Source organism: Microtus oregoni, unplaced genomic scaffold, assembly GCF_018167655.1.
Source record: "Microtus oregoni isolate MIOR12 unplaced genomic scaffold, Mior012 000002F_ref0000024, whole genome shotgun sequence".
NCBI lineage: Eukaryota > Metazoa > Chordata > Mammalia > Rodentia > Cricetidae > Microtus > Microtus oregoni.
In genome coordinates, this window is record NW_024543061.1 from 89,629,480 (window position 1) to 89,645,620 (window position 16,141).

At 36.0% G+C, this 16,141-nt stretch overlaps 1 protein-coding gene and 1 pseudogene across 1 annotated transcript; both read left to right on the top strand.

The window, feature by feature from the left end:
• The first annotated feature begins 1,241 nt into the window (after positions 1 to 1,241).
• On the top strand, positions 1,242 to 2,158 carry LOC121436961 (annotated as a pseudogene).
• Positions 2,159 to 9,832: 7,674 nt separating this feature from the next.
• Positions 9,833 to 10,765, top strand: LOC121442043 (olfactory receptor 4A47-like). The gene has a single exon (XM_041643486.1). The coding sequence runs from the start codon at positions 9,836 to 9,838 to the stop codon at positions 10,763 to 10,765; it is 930 nt and encodes a 309-aa protein (XP_041499420.1). The 5' UTR covers positions 9,833 to 9,835.
• Positions 10,766 to 16,141: the final 5,376 nt, after the last annotated feature.

Sequence of the window (16,141 nt, forward strand, 5' to 3'; positions counted from 1 at the left end):
AAGATAGTTGATCATTCTTTTTCTTAAATCATTTTAAATTTTCTTTTCTCTTTCCCACTTTCTTTCTTATTTGCCCCTTTTCTTTCCCTTTCTTTCAGTAAATCCTTTGAGCATTTATGTTTTTGCCAGTACTGAGACTATAGCGAAGATAAGAGAAACTACAATGCAGTAAGCAGGACCTTTGCCATTATGAATCCTACTGTTGAGTGTTGAGAGTTGAGCATGAGACTATGTGACAGTTGCTGTAATGGACATTTATCACAACCTCTGAACTTACATACTGAAGAAACTAAGAAGCTCCCAGACAGGAAAGGTAGGAAAAAGAAGGCCCATGAAAGTATCTGTGTGTCCTTGATTCTTTTATAGAACATAAAACTAGAAAAATGGTATGTTTACAAAACTTTCAGCTAAGACACATGGGTTTTTGTGTAGATTTTATGTGCTACATGGATTGTAGCCAATCCAGACCATAGATTGGCTATTAAAACTTTATGAATCACAGTGTTCTTGGTTGACTTTAAAAATAACATTTTTTATCTGGACTAGAAATGAAAAAGCATGGGATAAAACCGGACTCTCTGAACAGTGAGGACTGATGAGAAGCCAAAGACAAATGGCACTGGGGTTTGGTCCTACTTCATGTTCTGGCTTTGTGGGAGCCTAGCCAGTTTGGATGCTCACCTTCCTAGACCTAGATGGAGGGGGGAGGACCTTGGACTTTCTACCTGATTGCTCTTCGGTCTGGAGAGGGAGGGGGAAAGGAGTGGGGGGAGGGGGAGTGAAGTGGGAGGAAGGGGAGGGAAATCGGAGGATGGGAGGAGGTGGAAAATTTTTTTTTCCAAGAAAAAAAATAAATAAATAAAACAACATTTTTGACTAAACTTAAAAAATTGAAAACATCTGAAGAAATTATAAATAAAATAAACATTTTCACTATTACATGTGTAACGTAAAAAATTAAACAGTTGTTATGACATAGTACTTACTTTAAGTTTTTATTCTTCAGAATTTTATACTTGTATACAATTAAATATCATCATATTTATCTCCTTCCCTTATCCTCCTCAACAGGCTCCCTCCCAACTTTATAAATTTTTTATTACCCACTGAGTTCATTTAGTGGTTTTTCAAATGTAGGATGGTATGGGGCCAAAAGAAACCAAAAGCAAGAACTCAGACAGAGTTTAAGTCTTGTGTCTCATTTATTTTTAGAACTTTCATTTGTCACTTCCGTTGAATTGATGGAGAAGATGAATGATATAACCGAATTCATCCTTATCGGCTTGACTCAAAATATGCAGCTTCAGATATTTTCATTTATTGTGTTTTTTTTTTCATTGTTTATCTCCTCACCCTGGTTGGCAACATGCTTATCATCTTCACTGTCAGCAGCAGCAGGGCCCTGTGATCTCCGATGTACTTCTTTCTCTCTTTTCTGTCTCTGATTGATGGCTGCTGCTCCTCATCCTTGACTCCTAAGATGCTGGCTGACTCTTTCTCTGTGAGGAAAACCATTTCTTTCAGTGGATGTATGACTCAAGTCTTTGCTGAGCATTTTTTCGGTGCTGCTGAGATCATTCTTCTCACAGTGATGGCTTATGATCGCTATGTGGCCATTTGTAAACCCCTGCACTATGCAATCATCATGAACAGATTTGTGTGTGGCCTCTTGATGGGAGTGGCCTGGGCTGGAGGTATTATTCATGCAACCATTCAGATCCTCTTCACGGTTTGGCTGCCTTTCTGTGGCCCCAATATCATAGACCACTTTATGTGTGATCTGACCCCATTGTTGAAACTTGTCTGCATGGACACACATACTCTGGGTCTCTTTGTTGCTGCCAACAGTGGATTCATCTGTCTACTAAACTTTGTACTTCTGATTATCTCTTATATAGTCATCTTAAATGCTCTGAAATCTCACAGCAAGGAGAGAAGGCGCAAAGCCCTCTCCACCTGGGTCTCTCATATCACTGTGGTCATCTTATTCTTCGTGCCTTGCATATTTGTGTATCTGCGCCCAGTAACAACCTTCTCTATTGATAAAGTTGTAGCTGTATTTTATACAATGATAGCTCCTATGTTAAACCCCTTAATTTATACCCTCAGAAATGCTGAGGTAAAAAATGCTATGAAGAAATTCTGGGTCAAAAGTTGACTTCAGTGGAAAAAGAATCACATAACATAAATCATCTTTCAAATGGTATAGAGAAAAATTACTCTTAAGATTCTGAGTTTGGTGAGCACTATATGTTAAAGTGTGTCACTATAATATGTCAAACATTCTGAGGAATAATTGAACATTAAATTATGATTATAACAATATCCTACTTAGATTTATTCATTGTTCATTTGCTTGCCAAACTTCAGTCTGCTCTGAGAGTTGGTTAAGGTTCTTGTTCAACTGTATGGGCTAAGGACACAGCTCTAGTAGTCTGAGGCTCGAGGGTTGTTGTTGACAGACATATCTTAATTTGCGGTAGGTTTTTCTGGGTTTAACCAAGGAAATTCCCTATATATACACTTTGAGAATTAATATACTTGCCTATTAAAATATTACATTATTAAATAATCTTAGGTTATATATTTCATAGCAAAACCACTCCTTGCCACCTCCAACACGTGGGAGAGCTGACCTTGGGGACATGAGAAGAGAAGAGCTAGCTTGTCCTGCCCCTCACCAAGTGTAGCAATCTGGAGAGTAGGTCCTGCACCTCACCTGGGCAAAACAGTAGAGCTGGACTTGGTGTGAGTGCAGCTTAACTGAGCCTGAGGGTGTGAGAGCAGAACTGATCTCACTCATTTCTGTCTGCTCCATTGGGTGAGCTAGCTGGGGCAGTGCTGGAGAGTTTGCCTGGGTGGTAACAATGAGGGGAAGGCTGGCAGGCTGACAAATTCAGCTACCACCCAGGCCCAGAACCAGGACTACAAGATAGCCCATTCCAATATCCACCTCATCTATAAACTGCTGGAGCATGTAAAGGGTCAGATCTGCAGACCCAAAGTTACAGGATCTCCATGACACAAGGCAACAATAGGGTATTCAAGAGGAGTCCCAGTGAACGCTCAGTACCAATAGTGTAGCAGAGACCAATGATTCATTGCAATGTATAAAGATGTATAGAATAAAGGGTACATATACTGTTTGACCCACTGGGCCACACTATTATTTCAATGCTGAGATTTTAAAATTTTATTTTGTTTTGTTTTTTGGCTTTTTAGTCTTTTTGTTTCATTTCTCAATTTTGTTTGAGGGGCTTGCAAGGACTTAGGGTGGAAATGAAGGGGTGGGGAGATGAGTGGGATCAGGATATATTATGTGAAATCCACAATAAATCAATGAAAAGTTAAAAAAGAAAGTATCTCCCTAAAAATGATGATAATCACAAACTTGTCTTCTTGAATTGTAGAATTAAAGGCTGCATCCTTACTTCTCTTTATTCTATAGTTAAAGTCCTATATCTTATAGGTCTTTGAATACTTATGTCAATCCATACTCACTGTTTAAATCACAACATACAACTTTAACATTTTTTTCAATAACATTTCACCATCGAGTATCTTATGTGCTTTATAAATTCTGTGAAAGTAAAGACATTGGCTACTTCATCCACTACCTTGTTTGTAATACATAAACTTGGTATAACACAAACATTCGCTAAGTAAATGATCATCAAGTCCATTTGACACTGAAGAACAAATTCATTTTAAAAAGAGATATTTGATAAGTGCTTTGTTTATAACATTGATCACATTTAATTCTTGCTAATAAATAGAAATGGAGACATTAAGATCAGTTTAGTAACCATCCAGGGTTCTTATTTAATTACACAGGATCATCTGTTGCAAATTTGAGTAGGAGGGGTTTATCATGTGTAACATATTGGCCTACAAAGCAACTGTAAGGCTGGAATTGCAAAGTGAAAGAACTATCAGGAATAACTTGCTGAGGTCCATTTGGTAGAGTAGGTTTTCTAGAGGATGTGTTGCTAGTGCTGAGACCTTGACCCTGTGCTCACAGACATATGTCTGAAGGTGTGCTGTTTTTCTGACCCAAGGATCACTCATCTCTACAGATTCATGCAGAACCCAACCACAGGTAATTATCTCCCAAGTCACTCACATTTAAAAAAAAACAAAGATAATGCAAAACAAATTTAAAACAAAACAAAAAATTCACAGATTTGGACACTCTGTGTATCTGGCATGATGTAAAGAGTTCATATATTATATTGTGTTACCATAATGCCTTGTGCTTCATTTTATTTATTACTTTTATTAGGAAGCCTCTCACATGCAATCTCTAGGTTTCAGAGAATTCGTTCATTTGTTGACTCCTAACACTCTCACTGCTCAACTCTCAGTTTCTCATACATGAAATTTAAGGGACACATTCAAACCATAGTACCCAATTTACTATCACATATCACAATGGTTAGAGTTTAAAACAATTGACCAGTTCACAATAACATTATTATCATTCAATGTTCATAGTTTATATTGGAGCTCACTTGTGGTGGTGTATTTCATGGCTTTGGAAAAATGTACAATGATACACATCCTCTTTCATAGCATAACACAGAGTACAGTGGTATATATCCACTATGTTAGTATTGTACAGAGTACAAAAAACACACCCATTACCATAGTCATGCAGAGTACAATGATCCATATCCACTATGTTAGTATTGTACAGAGTACAAAAAACACATCCACTATCATAGTCATACAGAGTACAATGGTCCATATCCTCTATGATAGTATAATACAGAGTACAAAAAGCAAGCACATTCACTATCATGGCATCATACACAGTACAAAACACACATCATCTGTCCTAGCATCCTACATTGTTGTTTCACTAAAGTGAACATCTCCTAAGCTACCCCAATTCACTTGCTCCTAGACTGATTACATCTGTTGATCTCTACTTCCTTCGAAGTTTTTCCTTTAAAAAATAGCAAGGAAAAGGAGTCAGGTCAGATCATCAATGGATGAATGGATAGTGAATATTGTACATATACACCATGAATTTTTATTTACCCATAAAGAAAAATGAAATTATGAAACATTTATGAAAATGGACAGGAACTGTAATAAATATTGAAAGTGACTCAGTCTTGGAAAGACAAGGATCACATGTTCTTTCTTATATGTATGTCTTAGTTTCAGATATTTATATATGTGTACATGTGAGTGAGCATGGGCAAATTCCAGGAAATAGAAGGAGTCATGAGAGCGTGGGAAAGCATACTATAAGGGAAAAGTGATTAGGAAGGTTAAGGGAAACATATGGTGCAAAATTCAAAGGGGTCTAAATGATTTAAACAAGGCTTTAGGAGGGCAGGAATGGAGAAAGAAAGGTAGGGAAGGTCAAGAACAACTAAGAATTATATGGAAATGTCATCAGGAAACTTGCTAATTTGTAAACCAATTAAATATAGAAAAAACTAAGAATGCTAAAAGTGGACTGAGACATTTCTCTTCTCATCTCCTTTCCTCTCTTCTTCCTAGTCTTGTTTTCTTTTCTTCCATTTCCTCCAGTCCTCCCCCCCTTCTTTGTGGCTCCCTTCTATTTTTTTTTTATTTATTTATTCCTTCAAGGCTGGAGATCGAAACCATGGCATTGTTCTGGTTGTTTTCCAATGCTTTACTTTGCTGTATACTAAGCTTGCCATACCATTTACAATCATTGATCTGCCAACATATAAAAATGGTTCCCACCTCACCTATGAATTTCAGCTTAAGAATCACTTTTAAAATAATCTTTTATGCTGGGCGGTGGTGGCGCACACCTTTATTCCCGGCACTCGGGAGGCAGATGCAGGCAGATCTCTGTGAGTTCGAGGCCAGCCTGGTCTACAAGAGCTAGTTTCAGGACAGGAACCAAAAAGCTACGGAGAAACCCTGTCTCAAAAATCCAAAAATAAAATAAAATAAAATAAAATAATCTTTTATAATTACCTTAGTCATAATTTGCTTCACTGTTTTCTGTCATAATACTTGAAATATTGTTTTATTAGCATAAAACCAATCATAGATTATAGTTGTATTTTAAAAGCTGCTTCCATCTTTATTTTAAGAGGCCACAACCTTGAAAGAGAGCAAGGAGAAGCATATGTTAGAGTTTGAGAGAGTATTCCACTTTGGAGGGGAGAGATATAATTATATTATAATCTCAAAGATAGACTAAAAGACCCTAAATTTGAGAAAGAAGAATTTAAAAAAGCACAAAAATATATAAAGACAGTGCAAATAAGATTATATATATTTTTAATTTTGTCTGTTCTGGTAACTACTATGTATCTTGCTAATCACATAGGCTTTGAAACAAAATAGAGTCTGATAATAGCTCAAACAATTCATAGATAAGAGTTAGCTTCTAAAAACAAATAAATACCTAAAAGTATATACAATTATACACCAATACTTGTGCAAAACTCAAACGACTAAGTAAAAGGAAAAAACAATTGGCTCCAACAAACCATGAAAGTGATGAAAAAATTATCTTCACTAGAAACAGTGAGCTGGGATAATATTTTAATCTTTACTGCCAATTGCCCTACAATATTTTCTGAAAATATGTTTTTTTTCCTTTTTATAACCCCCTGTCTCATGTGTCTGATAAAGAGGATGGAATTTTTATATATAGATGTTCTTTTAAATATTAGTGGGAAGTCACAGCAAATTTTACTAAGAGTCAGTCTTGAATACACTCCAGATGCTACATTTCATGACACATGCAGCTGTCAGGTATAAAAACCTCCTGTGTTCTGGGAAGAGGATTCTGCAGTCTGTAGTCGTGATCCAGACACGGAGCAAGCAAGATGTGACTACCTCACTGGAAAGGTACTGAGCCACGTGGCTAACTCATACAAGAACTATGGGCTAATGTAAGTTATAAGAATTAGTAAATAAGAAGCCTCAGCTAATGGGCCAATCAGTTTATAATTAAAAAAAAACTCCTATGATCTTTGTTTCTGCCAGGAAGAATGTGCAGTTCTCCTTGTAACTTATATAATTACGCAGAAACACTTTCTTTTCCTAAAACATGATTTTTCAAAAGGATTCCCTCCAGTTTCAAGTGGATGTATTTGTCAAGAGGAGAGGAGGTGGGTTAAACACATGGAGGGCAGCTATTCTTTATTGAAGTTGTTAGAAAATAAGAAAGCAAAATCTTCCTTGTTGTAAAGGTTAGTGGGATCTTATTATGTGGATGCAGGATTTACCTGAATTTATGTTATTCTAACATCAAAACATTAATTTTTGTTTCCATCATTCCACTCATTTGAAGTAGTTCTACAATGTAAACAACAATTTTCTGAAATATTCAGAAGAGCAGAAAACAAGCCACACTCCTTCAAAAATACCTTCAAGAAATAATGTAACTTTTTTGACTTCTATGTGCATACCCAAATGGAAGAAGATATTTTATTGTCAAGTAAAAAGTCCCTTTCAAACTTCAAAGAAACTCTCAAAAGTTAAGAATTCAGGAATTAGTAGGGGAAACCAGACTTTACAACTGGGTAAACTTTTCACTGAATCTTATATCAATTGAGTTGATCACAATACATTGAGAAACCTTTTGCTTGCAAAAAGTTACTGGAAGATTGCATGAAACATGTAAATGAGTATAGTTTTGGAAAACCAAAGGAAATTGTTAGTGCTTGTTTCATGTCCTTAAAAGCTACAATTCCAACTTGGAAAGTAGAAGATTCATGCTGAAAAGTGATTCCTAAGCCAATACCAAGGTTCCTTTCCTTGAGCCTCTGGTGTACACCTTGTAGATAATGACTCTTTGTGTTGTCTGGAAGTCTATCTTGATCATTACAATAGCCACTTGTCAAATGCAGGTTGTATAGCATTCATTATTATTTTAGATGATGTGACCGGATTCTTGTCTCTAAAATTAGTCTATCTAAAAGGATAAATGAAACTCGGGACACATAAAGTGTTTTGGGCAAGGAACGTCAATGGGACTTCATAAAATGATGAATAAGTAACAAGAAAACAATAAAGGAGTAAAGGAAACTTTTAGAATTGGTATTGACATGTAAAAAAGATATTATTTAACTAGAGAAAATTAGAAGGAATGGATTCATTGTGAACAATTTTAAATTTATTTTGCAAGTACTCAATGAATATATAATTATATATTGACAACAGTTTGAAAATGAAGGGAGAGAGACTACTGAAGACATACTATTTTGGAGTGTTTTACACATTTATAGGTTGGGAACAGGAGGGATACCTAATACACAAAAGGGAGTTGTCAATGATCTTGCTAGACATCTGAGATTCTGTTAGTTCTGGGCCACATATTGTGTTACATGAAATATTACAGTTTCATTGTTATCCCTTCCATATATGTATACATTAACGTTGAGGAGTTCAGAATAAGACTTTATTTTGTGACAGAGAGTTGGTACAGATAACCAAGTTAAATTCATTATGAAAGGTAACAATCCCTTATGATTTGATGACTTTATTATAAAGGGAAATTTGAGTAAGCATGGTGGCCCATATTTATAACTATAAAACTTGAGAGCTGGATGCAGGAGGATTTGGAGTTCAAGGTCATTCTCAGATACATAGTAAATTTGAAGTCAATCCTAGGCTACATGAGACTTGCCATAAAGTATAAATAAATAAAAAGGTAAGAAATTTTGGCACAGGGAGAGTACCACTGGAATTCACAGTTGGTACTGGAGATGCCAGGTTAGAGTACAGAAGAAGATGGTTTCCTAATGGTCTGCTGATGGACCCATCACTGGGTCTGCTTGGTTTTGAGTTTCTAGCATGCAGGGCTCTTAGACAACAAATCCCAGTTTGTTCTCATTTTAATTTCCTTTTCTTTTCTTTTTAACAGAGACTATAGCAAAAGAGCAATAATTTTGTAACTAAAAAAGTGTTGCTACAAAAGATATCTAAAGCAGCAGAAGTGGGTATTGGAAAGATGCTGTAACACTTTTGGGATTCATGAAAAAAAAAAACCCTGAACTCCCTTGAAGGAAGATACTGCTTGCTTGTAGAAGAATGGGCACGGAAAGGTGAATTTGCTGCGGGTAGAGAACTGAAAGTGGAAGCTTCAGAATGCAACCATATGCACACGCACACACCCACCCCCACTACACCCTGAACAGAATGTTCTCAGAAGCACGGTTGGTAAGGTAGTTGCGGTTGAGGTCTCAAATAGAAATGAAAAATGTTTTTAGAAACTGGAAGAAAGGGCCTGGAGGGATGGTTCAGCCATTAAAGTCTAGGTTCACAACCAAAGTTAAAAAAAAACCTGGAAGGTATTCATTGTTTTAAAAGAAAAGATCTTTAACTAATACAGCTATTGACATATATTTGTAGTTCATTCTACTTTAATATGCAAATCACCCTAGTATTCAGAATTATATTTTGTGATTTCATATATGGTGCATCTCATCATGGAATTCCTTTCTGTTCTCTACTGCTCTCTACCTCTCCTTTAAATCCACGTAAACTTGTTTCCTCTGAGAAGTATTCCTAGAAACTGGTTTATTAGAAATCCCAATACTGTGAATCTATAGTGTGCCATAAATAAATGTTTATGTTGATGTTTATTAACCGGTCTTTATCAACTGACCCCACCATTGCATATCAAATCACTTAGGGCAGGGAACCTTGCTTTGAATGACTTGGAAATCAATATATTTATAACAGGGAACTTTACACAAACACATGTGGTATATATTTACTTAAATAGATGAATAAAGGAGCACTGATTTTATCATTCTCTAAAGATATTTTCATTGTTTTGTAGGTAAAAATCTTCTCACATATGAAATCAGAACCAATAAAAAAGTAAATGGAACCAAGGAGCAATGTAACTTACTTTGTCCTCTTGGGCCTCTCAGAGAATCCAAAGGTGCAGAAAGGACTTTTTGTTCTGTTCTTGCTCTCCTACATTTTGACCATGGTGGGAAATGTGCTCATTGTTATTACTGTAACTGTTAGTAACAGCCTGGGCTCACCAATGTATTTCTTCCTTGCTAGCTTGTCATTTGTGGATATCATTTATTCATCAGCCATTTCTCCCAAATTAATTTCAGATTTGTTCTTTGGTCAAAATACAATATCCTTTACATTTTGTATGACTCAGCTCTTCACAGAACACTTTTTTGGTGGATCAGAGGTCTTTCTTCTGTTGGCGATGGCCTATGATCGTTATGTGGCCATCTGTAAGCCCTTGCATTATTCGACTATCATGAAGCAATGGGTTTGTGTTGTGCTGTTGATATCATCTTGGATTGGAGGATTTTTTCACTCAGTAATTCAGCTCAGTACTATTTATGGACTCCCATTCTGTGGTCCTAATATCATTGATCATTTTATGTGTGACATGTACCCATTATTAAAGCTTGTTTGTATTGATACTTATGTCATTGGCCTCTTAGTGATGGCTAATGGAGGACTGATCTGCACGATTGTGTTTCTGATTTTACTCGTCTCTTATGCTGTCATCCTGTACTCTCTAAGGAACCTAAGTCAGGAAGGGAGGTGGAAAGCTCTCTCCACCTGTGGCTCTCACATCATTGTAGTTGTCTCCTTTTTTGTTCCCTGTATTTTCATGTATGCACGGCCTGCTAAAACTTTCCCCATTGATAAAATGTTGAGCGTGTTTTATACAGTCATTACCCCCATGATGAACCCCTTGATATACACTCTGAGAAACTCAGAGATGACAAGTGCTATGAAGAAGATCTGGAGAAGAAAAGTTATTTCAGGACAGAAATAAGTGAGTCTTCTTCAAGTGAGAGTGTCATCTGACTGTGATGTTGTTTCCTTATGATGCATATCTTCTGAATTCTGATGTTAACTTCCTTTATTTATAAAGCATTTCCTAAAACACAAGTTAATTAAAATGGTTTTGCTATTAATAAATTTCCATGCTATAACTTTCATAACATCTTGTTTATTATCATACCTTAACAGGCATGATACATATATAGTAGGGCACCAATGAATAAGAAGTAATGAATTAGTAAGTGAACTCTTTATGGCATTGCACTGATTTTATCTGCATTTATAGTTTACACTGCCACATCTTGTTTAATTTTTAGTTTACTTTTTACATTGATTTATTTTTATAGTAGTTAAATATTTAAATATTATTAGACTCTTGCCACTAGTTGATTTCACTTACGTTATATATAGAATTTTGGGTGTCATAATTTTAGAAAATGAAAATAGAGAGTTCAATAGAAAAAGTTAGTAGAGATAAAACCTACAAAAGTGTTAAGAATGTAAAATCAGTTTACCTATCAGTCACCTGGATGCTTCCACTCACAGACTGAACTGTGATTAAAGATTCCCCAAGTAAGAATGCTCATCATTCATGAAAAGGATGAGCCTGCAGGACACAAGCTAAGTGAAAAGCCAGAAATAGGAAGACAAATAATGCAAAAGGTTATTTCTATGTGGAATATAAAAGTCATACTTACAGGAGCAGAAACAAATAAAGGATGTCATGGGCTGATTACACAGAATATGTTGGGAATATGGGAGTTTATTATGAAGGACTAATAATTTCCAGGGTCTAAAGTATACCACAGCATATACAGTTGATCATAACTTACTGCATACTTGAAATTTTGTAAGAAGGAAGATCTTGAATGTTCTTATAACAATAAAATTAAGGAAAAATTTTACCATGTAAGGGGATGTGTTAATCAGCTTAATTGTGGTGAATTTTATATACTGCACATGAACTGCTCACCTCTTTAACAGTTCACCCTCTCATGTGTTTTAAATCTCTCGTTTACACATACTTCTACAATTTTGGCCAGTTAAAATGCTGAATAGTTTATTTGAATGGCTTTTGTTGTTGATTTTTTCTTTAGAACATAGGATCCCTGTTAATTTATCAATGCCCATGATAGTAGAGATTTAGCAAACCATTTGAACGACTGCTTTATAGAAATGATTAATTGAAAACGTTACAGCAACTTTTTTATTGACACATTTTAAGTAGAATTTTGATAATATTTTCCTTGATGGTTTATGTATATAAGTCTTGCCCAAATGTTAGAAAATGCATGTCATTTTCGAGCAATCATGCCAAGCATATTATTTGTGTTTGTTTTCTTGTTCTGATCACAGAGCCTATTAGATATGTAGTATTATTGAACTTACTTTTTACATGCACAAGTACTCTTTCACAAAGGTTCAAAACCCTCTTCCAAATTCATTATCTTGAGATACCCATGACAGATGCTGAGTTACAGAAGCCCAGCCTGTGTTCACACATGGTAGGTATGGTTACAAGTGGATGTTGGCAAGAATTTCTGACCTACTTACCTAAATTGAGAAATTTACCTTCATTTACACATATGCACTCATGATACAGTGCAGTATGGGACTTTGGGCTCACATTTTTTATGAAGAAAACTTTAATGGGAAAATCTATGAAATGGTAAGTTGTGTAGGTCACATCAATGTTATTTCTTTAAAAATTTCAATTACATTAAATCACATTTAATTTGCATCTCATTAAATTACATGTCTATCATATTTGTCAAAAATACATATTCATTTTGAGAACTTTAATGGGGAAATTTATGAAATGGTAAGTTGTGTAGATCACATCAATGTTATTTCTTTAAAATTTTAAATTATATTTAAATCACATTTAAGTTGCATAATATTAAATTATGTGTCTATCATATCTGCTAAAAATACATATTCATTTTCCATGTGCTTATATACATATCTTTTTAATTTTTAACTTTGTTAAAAACACAATTTTAACTGCCACAGAGATGGCTTAGCAGTCAAAGGCTCCTGCCACCGAGCCTGGTAGATCTGAATTAAATTCCTGGGACTCACATGGTAGAAAGAGAGAACTGACTGTCACACGCTGTCTTCTGACCTCTCTACATAAAAATGGCACATGAGCACATGCACATGTACACAAATAAATAAGTAAACAAATTTATTTAATAAAAATTTTTAAGTATTTTATATTTTATATAATTTCAGAATCAAATACAAATGCAATGTATATAAGTAAGACAATTTATACTGACAGTTCTTGGTAAGACTTTTAGTTTGAGTTATGAAGCAGGCTGCTGTGACCTTTGCTTTACGTGAATCCAAGTGCACATAGACATGCATTTAGAAAAATGGCTTTCATTAAGTATTGCTATATTTTGGGATTTGTCTTTTGATATAATGACAGAAATACTATACTTACTAAAGTAGCATAACTTTCAGTAGCCATAGCAGGATGCTATTCTTTGATCTGTCTTTGTTGACTCTTGAGTGTGGCAATATTTTAAATTGATTTCAACTATCTGTTTTGAAAATTAACAAAGTTCTATGTCCAAATATACTCCTCAAACAGGAAAAAATACTAATATTATCTACAATATTTTGAAAGAGTATAGACTGAACCTTATGTCATCCTTCATATAAGTTTCCTGGCATAATATAAAGGAGAGAATAACAAAAACAAAAACAAATACAAATGCAAGGATTCTTCTTGGATACCTTTATCATGGCTTCCTATAGAATCACATTTTGTATATTTACTTTTCATTTCCTCTTTGTGTACCTTTACAGAGAATACATGCACCAGCAATAAATAAATGAAATAAAAATTTGAAAAAGAAATAAAATTGATATAAGCTTATTGAGCTTTCACCACCTGTCCCAGTAAAGTTCTCTGTGTAGCAAAAGGGAACTCAGGGCGGCACTCTCCATCTGATCATGTGCACAGCATGGCAGGCATTCCTTTACAAAAAACCTCCTCTCCTCCTCCCATTTCCCTCCCCCTCCCCCTTCTTCTCCCTCTCCAGTCCAAAGAGGAGTCAGAATTCCCTGCCCTGTGGGAAGTCCAAGGTCTTCCCACCTCCATCCAGGTCTAGGAAGGTGAGCATCCAAACAGACTAGGTTCCCACAAAGCCAGTACATGGAGTAGAATCAAAACCCAGTGCCATTGTCCTTGGCTTCTCAGTCAGCCCTCCATGTCAGCCACGTTCAGAGAGTCTGGTTTGATCACATGCTCCATCAGTCCCAGTCCAGCTAGCCTTTGTGAGTTCCCATTAGATCGGCCTCACCGTCACAGTGGGTGGGTGCACCCCTCGCGGTCCTGACTTCCTTGCTCATGTTCTCCCTCCTTCTGCTCCTCATTTGGACCTTGGGAGCTCAGTCTGATGCTCCAGTGTGGGTCTCTGTCTCTATCTCCGTCCATCGCCAGATGAAGGTTCTATGGTGATATGCAAGATATTCATCAGAGTGGCTATAGTATAGGGCCTGTTCAGGCTCCCTCTCAGCTGCTCAAGGAAGAAGCTGGGGACATCTCCTTGGACACCTGTGAACCCCTCTAGCGTCTAGTCTCTTGCCAACCCTAAAATGGCTCTCTTAATTAAGATATCCACTTCCCTGCTCCCATACCCACTCCTCCTCCATCCCAACTGTCCCATTCCCCCAAGTTCTCCCCATCCTCCCCTTCTCACTTCTCTCTCCCCATCTCCCCTTACCTCTGTCCCACCCCCACCCCCAAACTCTCAATTTTTGCTGGCAATCTTGTCTACTTTCAATATCCAGGAGGATAACTACATGGTTTTTTTTGGGGGGGTGGGTTTCACCTTCCTATTTAGCTCCTCTAGGGTCATGAATTATAGGCTCAATGTCATTTATTTATGGCTAGAATCCACTAATGAGTGAGTACATACCATATTCCTCTTTTTGGGTCTGGGTTACTTCACTCAGGATAGTGTTCTCTATTTCCATCCATTTGTGTGCAAAATTCAAGATATCATTGTTTTTTACCACTGAGTAGTACTCTAATGCATATATATCCCATACTTTATCCATTCTTTTCTTTCTTTCTTTCTTTCTTTCTTTTCTTTTTTTCCCCTGGTACAAAAGCCCTTCTTTAATAGCACATGGAGGCTTAAATACCCAGCAGTCAATGGTCAACAGGTGAAAATCCCATCCTCTGATTCTCTAGGCAAGGCACAGCTTTTAGTAACTTCAATTAGAAGGCTCTAGCAGCTAAAGGCCAGGACTTCAATAGGTCCCAACACTTAACTAGCAGAAAATATGTTTAAAGTATACTTTTGATAAGGAACTGTTTTTAAAATACAGAAAGCTAATAGCCTGCATTCCAAATTAATATCACCTATGGAAATTTTGGCAGATATTTCACTAGAGAAATGATGCGGGATTACTAAACATGTGACAGCTCATTCATTGTCATTAAACATGATCACCTGTATAATTCACAAATAAACTGCTAAGTGATTATCATCAAATCCTTAAAAGAGTTAATATTTTAAATTATACGTTAGTAGTAGTAGTTGTTGTAGTATTTGGTAGCAATCACTAATAGGAAAAAATTTCCTGTTTAATTTGAATTAGATGATAACCTGGATATTAATCATACAAGGCACTAATAACAAGAACTCTAAATAAAAGCTATTGGCATATGCAAAACTCAGGGATTTTACATACATACCCACATGCCGTAGGTATGTATGTAAATTTTTTGAAACAGTTTCTCTGAATAACTTTGGTGCCTGTCCTGAAACTATCTCTTTTTGACTAGACTTGCCTTAAACTTAAAGAGATCCACCTGCCTCTACCTCCCAAGTTCTGGGATTAAAGGCCTGCACCACCACCACCTGTCTATTTCTCATAAGATAGTAAACAGTGCTGGGTGTGGTACCATATGTGTTTAATCCCAGGGCTAGGGGGCCAAGGCAGACTGATCTTTATGAGTTCTAGGCCAGCCTGGTTCTTCTAGGACAGGGTTAGTTCCAGGACAACTAGAAACCCTTGTCTCAAAAAAATAAGTAGAGAATAAACAGTATAATAATAAACCAAAAAGTGATATTTTGAATGAATAATTAAAAAGCTGAGGAGTCCATATAAGTTCAAAAATTAGTAAACAAAATTAGTGTTACTGCTAAACTAAATTTACTCTCTGGGTCATAGTGAGTAAATACTAATGTATCTATGATAAATGATTAGAAACAACAAATAAAAACCATCTAGAAAACATGAAAACATGATTTTTCTAAAGACTGATGCTGTGTTGTCTGAGTGAAAGATAATAACTACAATACTTCAGTATTACTAAGTATAAGACTTTATGTTTTAAAAATGT